Genomic DNA, 15,052 nt, shown 5'->3' with positions numbered 1-15,052 from the left:
GACTGCAATGGTGGCTTTTTCCGCCATTTCGTGCAGCACTTTGTTGAAAAAATGCAGATGCGTGGTTTTCATGTCAGATCACTGGCGCAGCAGCCTCTGATTTGCCTGGCCCGCTGTCATCTCAGGCCTTCAGTAATCTGGGCGCCATATTTAAAGAGCGCCCTACACAGGGGTAGCACTCTCTAAGGGATCAAAAGTTGCTGGAAAGCCATGGCTGCCAAAGGGGGAAAAAAATGCCCCCAAATTTAGCGACGCCTCCCTCGAGCGCCTACTGGACGCAGTGGAGACCCGCCGCGAAGTCCTCTACCCCCACTCTGGGCAAAGACCAGCAAGCAAGGTTACCAATCCAGCATGGGAGGCAATGGCAGTGGTGGTCAGCAGCAATGCCCTGCAAAAGAGGGCAGCCACCCATTGCCGAAAGAGGATGAATGGTTTCATCCATTCCGCCAGGGTAAGTCATTCTTCTCATCACTGTCAACTCACACACTCACAAACCCATCACACATTCACCGGGATCTCACTCACTGCCAGTTCAAGGGACATCACCATTCATTCTCTCACACACATTTTCATCTGCCCTGTGGATCATGTCCTCATCTCATCCATGGCACCACTCAGCACTCACACATGCCAGGCATCCTTCTCATCTGGCCTGGCAGGCATCCTGCTTATACTCTTTCCATCTGTATTCGTGCAGAACAAATTGGAACACAATAAAAGGGAGAGCTGCAGACTAGTGGAGGAATACCCAACGTCAAGCTCCTTATAGGCTTTGAAAATTGAGTTATCCAAATGGCCAGCAGCAATCTGGACTGTTCCTGTGCTGGCGGTGAGCTCAGCGGCGCTAGACCAAGTGAGGATACAGCAGTGCAACATCCACCAGACAATCATGCCTTTTTTTGTTATTCGTTCATAGGATGTGGGCATTGCTGGCTAGACCAGCATTTATTGCCCACCCCTAATTGCCCTTGTTCAGAGGGTTGTGAGTGAGTTCCCCTGTTCTCTCCTTGCTTTCGCAGGCACATCTGGAAAGCAGCTGGGGCAGTCCACGAACCAAGTTCTCGACTCCAGTCCCAAGGACTCCATGGAAGAGGAATCCGCAGACACCGGCATTGAAGACCCGTCAAGGCATTCATCCACACCCTCCACCTGTGCAGAGACACACACCTTGGTGGGACCTTGTTCTAGGGTAGCTTTGGGGTCACAATCTGGCAAGCACATCACACTGTCTGATCTGAGGCTGGGTCTTCCCAGGTTTCCGGCAGTCAGAGGACTGCCAGAGGCCACAAACCTGCTGAGTCTAGGTCAGATAGGTAACCTCTGGACTTGGTCATACCTTAGTTGCTGGAGCGGTAAAGGCAAACTGGGAAACTTCAGGAAGAGACGTTCGCTGCACTCCTCAGATTACAAGGCATGATGGAAGAGTCTGTCCACCTTCACTCCGAAGTAACATCGCCGGCATGCCAATGCACCATGATCAACACTGTAGGATGGCAGCCACCATGGAGACCTTGGTCTAGGACATTGGTCCTGCACTGCTGGGGGAGCTGCACTCCATCACTGAGGCATTTGCAGCCAGCCATCAGTGTCAATGCGAGAGGGGGGAGGGGCATCTTGAGCTCACTCCAGCTGCCCATTCTCCTCAAGGAATCAGGCAATGGCCCTTGGGCATCCATAGGGGGGAGGATCAGCAGGTGCACACCCCGGGGTCATCCACCCAGGTGACTCCAGGGGTGCCCAGCCCATCCGAATCCCCTCTTCCTATGACCCCAGCAGCTCCAGCTCCACAGGACGAGGAGGGTGCCCAAAAGCAGGCTGGGGCCCTCCAGGTCACAGCCCTCCAGAGGATGCCCACCAGACAACAGACAACAGGGCGTAGCAGTCAGCAGGCGATCTCCACCTCCACTGTGGATATCGGAGGAGCACCAAGACATAGCGGCAGGGTTAGAAAGGTCAAGAAGATTTAGTTGCACAACACTGGCATGGATGTTAATCACTTGGATGTAATATTGACCATTGTAAATACACTCCCAAGAATGTCTCCTTGTCTATGGCTCCTTGTTATGTTGAGCAGTGTTTGATTTGATGTGAAACCTTGTTTCCTGCACAAAACGAAGGCTAGTGTCACAGTCCGGGGTCTCTCCCCATGCAGAGTGTAACCTTTTCAATACAGTGATTGTCCAGCTTCAAAGTCACTGTCCAGATGAGTGATGTGTGCACCTCCATGTGGCTTGTATTTGCTGCAAGAATCTTGTACCCAAGCGTCACTGGGTTCCCTGATGTTCTCTGTGTGCTCTCAGCACCTTTGAGGCAGAGTTGTTCCCCCATCTCGACACCATTCCCGGCAGGTGAAGATGTGGTGCTGAAGGGAACAGGTGATGAAGGATCAAGTTGTCTTAAAGACCCTGTGACCGCTGTTTCTCAGCAGCATCTCGATGAAATTAGCCTCTTCACAGAGCGTATGTGCACTGCCCTCAGCGAGACCAGCGTCAGACGTTCCCAGATGCAATGTGAAGATCTTAGGAGGGTCCTCACTGCATCTCATCATTGTCCTCCTGGAATCTTGTGGCAATGAGGCCCACATGACTACGTCTGCCTCTTATGGCCAGAGCAATGGCCTCATCGCCTGCACTCTCACCTTCCAGGATCTCATCACCCTTATCCCCTTTGACTTCCTCCTCATTGGGAGAGACGTGCAACTCTTGCATCTCCTCATCATCCAGGTCCTCCCCCCTTTGCATTGCCAGGCAGTGTAGTGCACGGCAAGCCACTAGGGTGTGTGACACCCTCTGGGGAGGGTACTGCAGGGCTCCGCCAGATCTGTCCAGGCACCTGAACCTCATTTTCAGGATGCCAATGGTGTGCTCAACCAAACTCCGGGGTGCGGCATGAGCTTCGTTGTACCTTTTCTCACCAGGAGTCTGAGGCTGCCGCTCAGGCATCACCAAGGTTCCTTAGGCAGCACCTTCCAAACCCACTAGCACTACCATCTAGAAGGACAAGGCAGCAGATAGATGGGAACACCACCACCTGCAAGTTCAGCTCCAAGATAGTCATCATCCTGACTTGGAAACATATCGCTGTTCCTTCACTGTCGCTGGGTCAAAATCCTGGAACTCCCTTCCTAACAGCACTGTGGGTGTACCTACGTCACATGGACTGCAGCGGTTTAAGAAGGCAGCTCACCATCACCTTCTCAAGGGCAACTAGGGATGGGCAATAAATGCTGCTGGCCCAGCCAGCGAGGCCCACATCCCATGAATGAATATGTAAAAAAAAATCAGCCATGTCCTTTGTGGGTAGCCCTTATCCCCGAGGAGCCAACCCTCCACCCTGTGTGGTCCCTGGAAGATGTCAGGGATCTGAGACCTGCTGAGGATGTACGAGTCATGGGCGCTTCTGGGGTATCTTGCACACACCTGCATGATCCGTTTGTTATGGTCGCAGACTAGCTGAACATTGAGAGAGTGGAAGCCTTTGCTGTTCACACATTGGACTGCTTGTTGCCAGGGAGATTTAAGAACTACTTGAGGGCAGTTGATGGTACCCTGCACCTGTGGGAATCTGGAAACCTCAGCAAATCCCAGCGTCCTTGCTTCTTGGCTTGCCTGATCTCTGTCGAAATTTGATAAAGTTGTGTGCCTTAGCAAAAAGGGCATCTGAGACCTCCTGGATACCTTTGCGGGTGAGAATTCTTAGATTCTGCATAAGTCCCCAGTGGAGCCCTGGAATGAGTCACTGCCATAGAAATTGAATGCAGTAGTAACTTTAACTGCCGCTGGCAGTGGATGCCCTCCGAGTCCCCGTAGTATCAAATCCGGCAGAAGGTGGTATATGTGCATGACCAGTTCCCTTGACATGCGCAGGCATCAGCAACACTGGTTCTCGCTCATCTGCAGGTAGCACATGCGCCATCTGTAGACCCTGGATCTAGTGATGCGCCTATGAACGACGACTCTGTGGGGTTCATCCTCACCATGTGGAGGAGGCTGTGCTGTCCCTTGGTCTTCAGGGTTCTGCTCCTTCCTTTGGCGAGCCAGGCACCTCGGTTGCATTCTTCTCCTTCTTCTCTCCTGCCTATAAGCAATCAGGCAGACAGCGAGATCAAAGGACTCCATGTTCCTGATGGTCTCCTCACTGCAGTATCAAGGAGAGAGAAGCAAGGGTCAGAGTTTGTCTCCTAAGGATCACTTTTGGCCAAGTCATCGTCTCTAGCTGCCTCTCAAGGCCTCTTAACGCATGTCGGAGAGTCTAGGCCACCACATGGATGCCCAGTGTTTAGTGCGCATGATGGCTCACCATGCCCACACCACAAGGCCGAGTGGCGACAGCTTTGGTCACTCAACTGCATCCTGAACTCTCATCTCCGGCGCAGGCATTGTCCTAACCTGCACTCCAAGGTTTTCCGGTTTGCTTGTGCCATGAGGGTGACTTTTCAATGTCAACTGAAACATAATGCAAGGGACTAGGAGCACATCCCTCCATCAGTGTTCAATGGCCACCTTTCCTAACAGGATCCTCAGGCTTGCCCAGTCGTACAATGGTTCTGCAGCACCATAGCACTCATTCAAGTATGAAGTGTGTGTGCGAGGGGTTAACAGTAGAGGAGCAATCACTGGCACTGTGAGGAATTAGTGCTGCTTGAATGGGCACAATCGCTTGACTAGGCTGACTCCAAACATGTCAATTGAGCTCAAGTTAAATGCTTTCAGCTGTGGTGGAGTGCTCATCTTTGACATGTTTGCCACTAGCCCGGCCGTTTTCTTCCCCCCACACCACCCCCGCATGTGTTTGTGCTCAAACCTCAGTCGGTGCAGCCAGAGAAAACCCCCCCCACTCCCAGCACTGTTGCCCTTGCCCCGAGGCTTCCCCTCCCCACTTGCACAAGCCAGCCAAGAAGAAGCTGCTGCGGAAACTTGCCTGTGCCACCCCCACCGAATCCACAGAATTGTTGGGATCATCGCAAGTGCTGTGCAAAGTTGTGAGCACTCACATCCAAGTTCCCCTCAAGTTGAGGTCTCCAGGTTCATGCCTTTACAAATGCAGTTGTAAATCGCGCTGTCGTGAAATCACACCAACGTGGGATTTAAATTTGACATGGGTGGGAGGGATGATTCCGGCGTGGGGCCACAATAATTAAATGCAAATTTATTAAAATTAAATTCCACCATTGCTGGGGATATGGACAATTGCATCCTGGATTTATGTCATCGGGAAACATGACTCAGGCCTTCTCGCGAGATTCTCCGACCTCGCCACTGAACCTGCAGAAAATCCAGGCCTAAGCCTAAGTAAGTAAGAATTTACCATCATATCCAACCCAGATGGGGAGAGAGAGAAAAACTCAATCGCTCTCGTAAATCACCTGCGGTATATGCATCCTCAAATAGATTTAAGCCAAACATTTATTTGGCACCACAGATGTTTTCTTATTAACAACTGCGGTCAACACTAGTAATTTAAATATATTTTCAGGAAATTACCCCATTGTGCTATGTGACACCTTTGGCACGAATCAGGATGATGTTTCATGCATAAGGGCCCTTCCAATTCTGTTAAACATGAATAAAGTTTGACTGTATTGCAATGAATATAAATGACCCTCATCAGCTAATTCTCTTGTTATAATAGTGTGCTGCATGGCCCAATTGGAATGTGAACCAATATATAATTCCTAATAACACTTTGGGTTGTTGACTATTGGAACTAATTCAGAGCAGCATTGTTGGGCAGTGACCTTGTGAATTCACCCAATAAAACACACAAGGGTGAAATTAAATCTCTTAACAACCTTCTCATAGGTTGTCTTTGTGTGTTTATTTTTGGGTTATGTAAATACCAGTCGAATGGGACCCGTGTAAAATCAAGTTCGATTCTGCTTTCAGGTATAATTTTTTTAAAAACAGCACCCTTGAACCGGGATTGTGTGTGTCAGCAAGGCATTATGTTAGCGTGGTGAACAGATGTGCTATTTTAATGAGCAGGCTCTAGAGAAACTTTGCGTAATGTTGATCTAACAACCCCTCCCTTGATGCGAACCTGCACAGTCTGAGGCAATTAATATGATGGTGCGCATCAAGTAATTTAGTGTCAATAAATTAGTTGACTAGAATTTATTTTTCCCTTCAATGTTCTCACTTCCTCCTATGAATGTTCAGGCTCAAACTGTGATCTACTTCACCCGTCCTAACAGTTTATCAGCAACAAATGGATATTCTTCATAAGTGAGTCTCAGCAGCCTATTCAGCAATGGTGCATAACACCCCAAGCCATTCGGCAATGGTACATTGCACTCCAAATCCATCCAGCCCTTCCCTCACAACTATATCTTCCAGTAAAACTTCCTCCTCACTTCACACAAATGGCGACGGAAATCTGGAACTCCACCCCCCACCCCCAAGGAAAACTATTGAGGCAGGTAACAAATGAAAACTTCAAAACTAACATTGATAGATTTTTGTTGGGCAAGGGTTTTTAGGGTTATGGACCAAGGCAAGTAAATACAGATCAATCATGATCCATGATCACTACATTAAAGGGCTCAAATTCCACAAAGGACACAAGTTTTAATTACGAAGCTAGGAGTAAAAAGGGAAGTGAAGCATCACTTTTTCACCCAAAGGGAACACACTTGTGGGATACGTTACCAGGGAAGGCCATTGAAGTGGATGATGTAAGTGAATTTAAAAGGGAGGAAGTATTGAGGGATATGGTGAGAAAGCAGAAAGATGTGGTTAATATAAAAAAAGGGTAAATTTTTTGCCTTTTTCTCAGATCTTTACATTCTTTTACAAAATATGTTAAAGCTGTTGGTCTAACAATGTGGGGAAGAGGGGTTAAGGAGCTGACACTGGGGTAGGAGGGGAAGACGTCCTCTGTGCACTATGCCCAACAAAATTTAAACTCATTCTTTATAAACCAGGCAATGATTTCATTGCTATACAGAGGAAATTTGTCCCACAGTGTTGTAAAGGAGAACCTTAAAAGCAAGGGTGAGATATTGGAAAGTTATAACTGATGAATATTGTTGATTATGCTGCTGAACAATGTTCAATTGCTCCTGTTGGTATGTCTGCAACTATTATGTTAGATGAGAACAGGATCAAACTCTAATTTGGTGACCCCCCTCCCTCTCATACTTGACAGTCTGAAATGATGAGATTTAACACCAAGAGGATGTTATCACTGAGAGTCTGACAATGGGTAATGCATAATAGCAATTGTGTCATAATTGCAGGAATGGTGAAAAAGTCAGTGTTATTTTAGGATTACCTGTCATTGGTTTAATAATTGCAATTAAAAAGCAGGTTGTTTCTTATTCATTTTTACCATACATGCCTCAATTATTATCAAGGTTAAAACATTTTACCTGGCCCCCAACACATGGTAATGTTTTCCCATTCTAGTTTCACTCACTGACTTGCAACCTAATTACATTATCCTGTGCATGGCGATTAACATATCGCTCCAGTTCCCCAGAATACAATAATTAATCCTATGACCTGCGGTCATTAACTCTGACACTATGAGAAATCCCTGCATCCCTGTCTGTAACCCACGCATCCAGTTTGATTTACATTACAGCTTCTGCTTTCCCACTTCCGATACAACTGGCTTCAGGCCAAATTCTACCAAAGCAGTCTGCTCCCTGCTTTGTATGGAGAACAACAACATTCCCAGGTCAGGCACATCACCGGTTAGATGCGCAGTAAAACTCCCACTAAACAGACTCTTGCTTGAGTACCATTTAAACTACCCTTCTGGTACCTCATCCAAGTAACCAATCTTCATATGTGAGCTCAGTTATCCCATATGTGCAGTTTTCAAGTCAAATGGATAGTGATTAGGACCAGAGGTCCCAGTTAATGTTTGCCCAATCCACTGCCTTTGGCAGTAAGGCCAATCATAGTGCACATCCACCAATTTTGCTGAGGGTGATTGAGATCAGGGCGCAGTGGACTTCCATGGAAATGTACTCCAGCATGAGACAGTGTCTTCAGAAGAGGCTGAGAGACAGACAAAGTCTGTCGATTATACCTTAGGTTCAAAATGAATTGGAGTATCTGTAAAATGTTTAATTGTTTACATTTGTCATTGGAGACCTATTGCCAAGTTCCATTTGCTGTTATAGAATGTTTTAATGCCTTTTTTAACCAGGCCAACCATGATAATTAACAGGCTCCATTAATTCCGAAACAGGTTGGAGGCCGAAATGTAGAGTCATTGTGCAAGCAATTTTAAGATTCAAAGTTATGTATTTGTGCTTATATTTTATGAAACTCTTCATTAACTGGCAGGTCTCTAATCTACATTTCATTTATTAATTCATATATGGTCAGGTGACCCTGAACCCTAGTGAGCATAATTCTCTTCCCAACAGGTAGTCATGGACTTGAATCTAACTTGAACCTATAACTTCAACACTTGGCTTCACTGGTGTTTGTGCTAGTTCAGATGAGGAGTGCTCCTGGCCTGTTCGCTGACTTTCCCATTTTAATCCCTTTAGAGTTACAGCAGGAGTTCACAAGGATGGGATGAGGAATTTTGCCACTGTGATCACCCTGACCTTGGAGGGTCTGATGGATCACTGCAACAGGAGCTCTCTATATACTTAGGCCATTCTGTACTTGGCCTCCCAGCCACATTGTGTGATATCCTGGGGCAGCCAGTCCCAGTGTCCTGGGTACCCACCATCTGTATTTAAATGAAGTGACAACAACTCCACATCCCACTCCTAATTTTTGGCTACTTCTTAAAAAAAAAATCAGACTTCAAAGTACTTGAACCATGAATGCGAATGTTAAAAGTGAGAAGTTACCATCAAAAAATAAATACTTTTTTTATAAAAGGAACAAGTAGGATAGTTTTTATATATATAGTTCTAGCTGGGTCAGTGGAAAAGGTCACTAATGAGCAATGATCCAGTGTGAATGTTAAAATAATGGCCCACAGATTTTCAGCTCAAATAAAGCACCCTCTCTACATTGTCCCACTCTACCATGCACTCCCAGGCAAATTAAAGTACAAGTTAGATTCTCCATCCAGTCTACCCTGAAAAAGTTCCATGGCCCTAATCTCAAAAGAGTGCTTTCTGCTTTCATCTGACATTTCTATTTCCCACATTTAGGTTTTACTTGTCAAACTGCCATCACAACACCTAACTATACTGACCAGAAAGTCTCTGTTAAGTTCTTGTCTGTGCTAACTGGGCTGATCTCAGCCAAAGAGGCTTCAGCATTACTAGGCTCCTTATCACTGTCCAGTGACCCTTGCTGGAAAGAGGCTGTCAGGTGAACACAAAATTGAGGTGAACACAAAATTGAGCTGCCAACTGTGATGCCATTTGTGGTCAAGAGGAGGTGGGCTGTCAAACACAAGATCTCACCTCAACATGAGTCAGAAGGCAAGAGTAAAATTGGACTGAACAAGCCTCTTCTTTCTCCGCAGATGTGAGGCAGAGTGTAGCCTTCGTAGGAAGCGGCCCAGGAGCAAACCCTGGTCTCTCAGAAAGGCTGGATATTCAGCGGATACTGAAAGTGAACAGGACCCTCTTCATTGGTGGCAGGTAAAATCACTGAAGAGTAACTGTAATTCTGACTCTTGTTAATGTTATCATCTAGTTATCAGTTAAGATATCCTTTTTAATAATTCCCATTTCCTTTGTTAATGAGACTCATGTTCTGCAATCTCTCCAGGGTATTTTTGTTTTTCCATCGAAACCTTAATGCATTGACATAAAAGTTTCAAAGATCTTTGGCCTCAATTAGCATTGGCAGTGACTCTCCTGATTAAAAGTGTATAGTTTTTAAATTTCCTTAATAGTTTGGTGAGTCAATGCTTTAGCTTGCAGTTCAGGAAGGTCCAAATTTCAGTGGCCCAGTCTGTGCTGAGCTTAGCCAGGATACCTCTACACCCCTGGGCTGGAGAGAAGAAAAATCAGCCTCAGTTATTGCCCCAAATCAACAACATGTGACAACACTCTTCCTGCTGTAACACTGCTTTGTGGTGCCTTTATGAGGCAGTGTCTTAGTTGGCATAAATCGACAGCTGAAATTTGCTCAAAGAGCAAGATTAGCAATATCATTCAGACCAGCTACAGAAAGGCATGTTTAGGAAATGGAAATGTCTCATTGATTCAGTCAGGGGTGCTTTATGAGGTTGTTATAGCAAATTGTTAGCAATCTCAGTTGAAATAGTGGTTCTTCATGATTTCAAATGTACTAACAGTTAAAGTTTATTGTGTTTCAAAATTTAACATGAGATACACCTCCTCTTCCCCATTTCCCAGCATGCCAATGCTGTACACAAATTCTTGTCACCCAAAATAAAAGCAAGAACATAATTTAACAAGATCAGAGTGATATATAGGGCATCAAGCCCAACCCTTTCACATCAATATACATGGACTCTAGCCGCCCATCTCATCTCCTGAAAGAAGTTCAAAATACCCAATAAAAGCTTTTGGTTACTATTATCCATATTGAATGTAGGTGGCTCCCCACCAAACCATATATTTATCTAACTCCTAGGAAATCAATTAATTGGTATTTTTAAAAAAACAACTGATCAAATTTTTTACACCATCATTTAAAGAATAAAAACTCTGTAGCGACAATTTGTATTTATATGGCATCTTTGGCCTAGGAAAGCATCCCAAGGCACTTCACAGGAACATAATCAGACAAAAATTGACATTGAGCCAAAGGAGGGGATATTTAGACAGGTGACTGAAAGCCTGGTCTGAGGTAGGTTTTAAGTTTCTTAATGGTGGAGAGAGGGGTGGAAAGGTTTAGCAAAGGAATTCCAAAGCTCAAGGTGGCGACAGCTGAAGGCACGGCCGCCAATGGTCAAGTGAAGGGAGTGAGAGTTCTTCAAAAGGAACGCAAGGAGGAACACAAAGTTCTTGGAGGGTTGTAGGGATGGAGGAAATGACAGAGGTAGGGAGGGGAAAGGTCTTGGAGGGATTTGAGCACAAAGATGAGAATTATTAAATAGAGACAGGGTAGACAGGGATAGACAATAAGGGTCAGCAAGCACAGGAATGACAGATGGGTGAGACTTAGTATGAGTTAGGGAACAGGCAGCAGTTTTTGATGAACTCCAGTTATGGGAGGTGGAAGATGGGAGATCAGCAGAAGAAAGATTGCTGGAGGGGTGGAGAGGTGTGATAGGTGTGAAAGTGGAGGTAGGTACTTTTTATGATGGAGAGGAAATGGGATGAGAAGCTCAGGTTTGGGTCAAATAAGACCCCATCTGGTTCAGTCTGCGACAGTGGCCAGGGACTGATTTCAGTGACGTGGGAGAGACCAGGGTACCAGAATTAAGGCATTTAACGAAGAAAGTAATTGTCTCGGTATAAATATCCTTAATATTATGTTGGTTTTATTATCACCTTGGAGACCTTCAGGTTCCACTGTTGGTCATTCCAGCTTCAACCCTGGGAATCATGACTTCAAACCAGCTTCTCCAGGAAAGCATGCCAAAGGTTGGAAAGGCAAATCCCACAATCTCTATGTCTGTTCCTGAATGATTTTCAGGTTAGATTAAACTCGCCTCATTCCTTCCCCACTACCACCACACTGTTAGTAATGGATGTTCCCTCTACTTGATATCAGTGGAACAGCCTACCAGAAGGGTGCCTCCACTTGGGAGTTTCTGTGACTAAGAAAATTTGTGGAAAGTACTAAGAACTTTGAACAAAAAATAGCTCCTCCACAATTTATTCCCCTTTAAGTTCATTTTTATTTCCATTTTTTTCCTTCTTCCTTCTTTAGTTGGACAAGCTCTGTGTAAGGTTAATTAAAGTATTACATGAATGATTTGACACAAATGAATAATTTTACAGTCCTGTCCTTCACCTCTGCCAGCAGATCGCCAAGAAACGGTATGTTATTTGTAAGAAAGCTTTGACAGAGGTGTATGAAATACAAGTGACATAAAAAAGTTAAATCTGCTTGAGCCAAAGCTTCATAAATAATCAATGGCTTTTACCTGTTGGCAGTCAATCATGCGTCCGTCTCACATTCTAATGAATAAGGTAATTAATTGAAGGATCACTGAAAGCCATTTCCCCTCCCTTCATGAGTACATTTTCGCCAATTTTTTCTCTAATTCCTTTCTCTTGGAATGCTGGCTCAAGTTGGCTTACAATTCCGCACGAGGACTGATTCACTGGGTCATTTTCAATTTTGAACCTCAGAGCGAATTTTAAAAAATTCATTCATGGGATGTGGGCATCGCTGGCTAGGCCAGCATTTATTGCCCATCTCCAATTGCCTTTGAGAAGGTGGTGGTGAGCTGTTTTCTTGAATCGCTGCAGTCCATGTGGTGTAGGTGCACCCATAGTACTGTTGGGAAGGGAGTTCAAGGATTTTGACCCAGCGACAATGAAGGAACAGCGATATATTTCCAAGTCAGGATGGTGAGTGGCTTGGAGGGGAACTTTCATGTTTCCATGTGTCTGCTGCCCTTGTCCTTCTAGATGGTAATAGCCATGGGTTTGGAAGGTGCTGTCGAAGAAGCCTTGGTGAGTTCCAGTCACCTAATCTACATAGAGGGTATCACAGAAAGTAAAAAGGGCGGAATTGTCCACTCCTGTTTGTGGCGGGCGTCATGGCGGGCGGGGGGAAGAGTTTGGCAGGAGGGGCAGAATTTGATTTCACGCCAGCGTGAAATCACAGCAGGATCATCCGATGGTGTCTGCCATGGCAGGTCGCAAATCCCACTGCAGGCTGGCGTGAACCCAATTTGCGTCCCGCTAATGGATGCAAAGCATTGCCCGAATGGAATCGTCCACCGTTCCTGATTTACTGTTAAGCCAGCGGGAAAACACGTCGGCCCAGAACATGCCTGGAAATGTGTGACGTGCAGAAGTCAGGACTTATCGTTAGGGTCTTGCTCAGATCGTGGACATCCCAGGAAAAGAAGATGCTGGAGCCGTACAGTTCCTGGATCCTGGAGGAAGACATGCATTGCATGCTGGGTAGATTCACATGGAAACGGTTCCTCCGTGAAGCAGGTCTTTGGAGGTGGGAGGTGTCCACGCAGCAGCTTCAACTCCATTGAGGCTTTGGAACTTCACAGACTTCGTCATGGGCTCGCACCATCTTCCATGGTCTCTGCTTCAGACCTGCTTCGGAACTTCATAGACTCTGTCATGGGCTGGTACGGATGATTGGCGAAGGTGGGGGGGGGGGTGGGGGGGGGAAGGTCTAGGAGTGAGTGGGAGAAGAAGGTGTACCGGGTGGGGGGGAGGAATCGAAGGTGTTTGGCAGGAGTGTGAGGTTGTGGGGAGTGGGGGGTGGTGAAGGTGTCTGGGCGTGAGGTTGTGGGGGGGGCGTGAAGGTGTCGGGGGGTGAGGTTGTGGGGGGGTAAAGGTGTCGGGAGGTGAGATTGGAAGGGGGTGAAGGTGTCAGGGGAGGTGAGGTTGGGAGAGGGTGGGCGAAGGCGTCCTGGGGGAGTTGGTGGGAGGGGCAAAGGTGTCATGGGGGAGAGGTTGGGAGGGCAAAGGTGTCAAGGCGGGTGAGTTTGGAAGGGGAAAGGAGGGTTTCTAGGGGGAGAAGGGAGTATAGGGGTAGGAAGGAGTCCAAAGAGAGGAAGGTGTAAGGAGAGAAAATGGTGAAAGTGGGGAGATAGGTGTAAGGGGGGTGGAAGGTGTCCAGGGGAAGGGAGGGATTTCAGAGGGGGGAAGGTGTCCAGGGGAAGGAGGGAGTACGTGGGAAGGAGGGAGTATGGGGGGAGGGGGGAGTATGGGTATGAGAAGGGAGTTCGGAGTGGGGAAGGTGTCCGGGGAGGAGGGAGTACAGATGGAGGAAGGAGTAAGGGTGGGGGAAGGAGTAAGGGGGAAGAATGGTGTAAGAGAACTACAGGCTAGTGAGTCTCACGTCAGTGGTAGGGAAACTATTGGAGAAAATTCTGAAGGAGAGAATCTATCTCCACTTGGAGAGGCAAGGTTTGGTTAGGGATAGTCAGCATGGCTTTGTCAGAGGGAGGTCATGCCTAACAAATTTGATTGAATTTTTTGAGGAGGTGACCAGGTGTGCAGATGAGGGTAGTGCAGTTGATGTAGTTTATGCGGATTTCAGCAAAGCCTTTGACAAGGTCCCACATGGGAGACTTATAAAGAAGGCAAATGCACATGGGATATAGGGTAATTTGATAAGGCGGATTCAAAATTGGCTTAGTTGTAGGAGACAGGGTGATGACGGAAGGATGCTTTAGTGACTGGAAGCCAGTGTCCAGTGGCGTACCACAGGGATCTGTGCTGGGTCCCTTATTATTCGTCATTTATATAAACGACATAGATGACTATGTTGGGGGTAGGATTAGTAAGTTTGCAGATGACACAAACATTGGCCGGGTGGTTAACAGTGAGGTTGAGTGTCTTGGGCTACAGGAAGATATAGACGGGATGGTCAAATGGGCAGACAAGTGGCAGATGGAATTTAAACCTGAAAAGTGTGAGGTGATACACTTTGGAAGGAGTAATTTGACAAGGAAGTATTCAATGAACGGCATGACACTAGGAAGTTCTGAGGAACAAAGGGACCTTGGCATGTGTGTCCATAGATCTCTGAAGGTGGAGGGGCATGTTAGTGGGCTGGTGAAAAAGGCATATGGGACACTTGCCTTTATCAATCAAGGCATAGATTACAAAAGTAGGGAGATCATGTTGGAGTTATTTAGAACCTTGGTGAGGCCACAGCTGGAATACAATGTGCAGTTCTGGACGCCACATTATAGGAAGGATGTGATTGCACTGGAGGGGGTGCAGAGGAGATTCACCAGGATGTTGCCTGGGATGAAACATTTAAGTTATGAAGAGAGGTTGGATAGACTTGAGTTGTTTTCGTTGGAGCAGGGAAGACTGAGGGGCGACCTGATCGAGGTGTACAAGATTATGAGGAGCATGGACAGGGTGGATAGGGAGCAGCTGTTCCCCTTAGTTGAAGGGTCAGTCACAAGGGGACTAAAGTTCAAGGTGAGGAGCACAAGGTTTAGGGGGGATGTGAGGAAAAGCTTTTTTACCCAGAGGATGGTGACGGTCTGGAAT

The 15,052-nt window shown here is 46.6% G+C and overlaps 1 protein-coding gene across 5 annotated transcripts in view; it reads left to right on the top strand.

Moving 5' to 3' along the window:
- The window catches only part of sema6bb (sema domain, transmembrane domain (TM), and cytoplasmic domain, (semaphorin) 6Bb), a 584,175-nt gene that overhangs the window by 289,903 nt on the left and 279,220 nt on the right, over positions 1 to 15,052 (top strand). For all 5 annotated transcript variants that reach the window (XM_078555703.1, XM_078555699.1, XM_078555702.1 and 2 more), the window contains one exon: positions 9,448 to 9,565. In XM_078555703.1, coding sequence (XP_078411829.1) covers positions 9,448 to 9,565 — 118 coding nt within the window. The remainder of the gene's footprint in view (positions 1 to 9,447; positions 9,566 to 15,052) is intronic.

Source organism: Cetorhinus maximus, chromosome 13 (genome assembly GCF_964194155.1).
Source record: "Cetorhinus maximus chromosome 13, sCetMax3.hap1.1, whole genome shotgun sequence".
Taxonomy (NCBI): Eukaryota; Metazoa; Chordata; class Chondrichthyes; order Lamniformes; family Cetorhinidae; genus Cetorhinus; species Cetorhinus maximus.
Note: the sequence above shows the minus strand (reverse complement) of the source record. Positions and strands in the feature narration are given on the sequence as shown.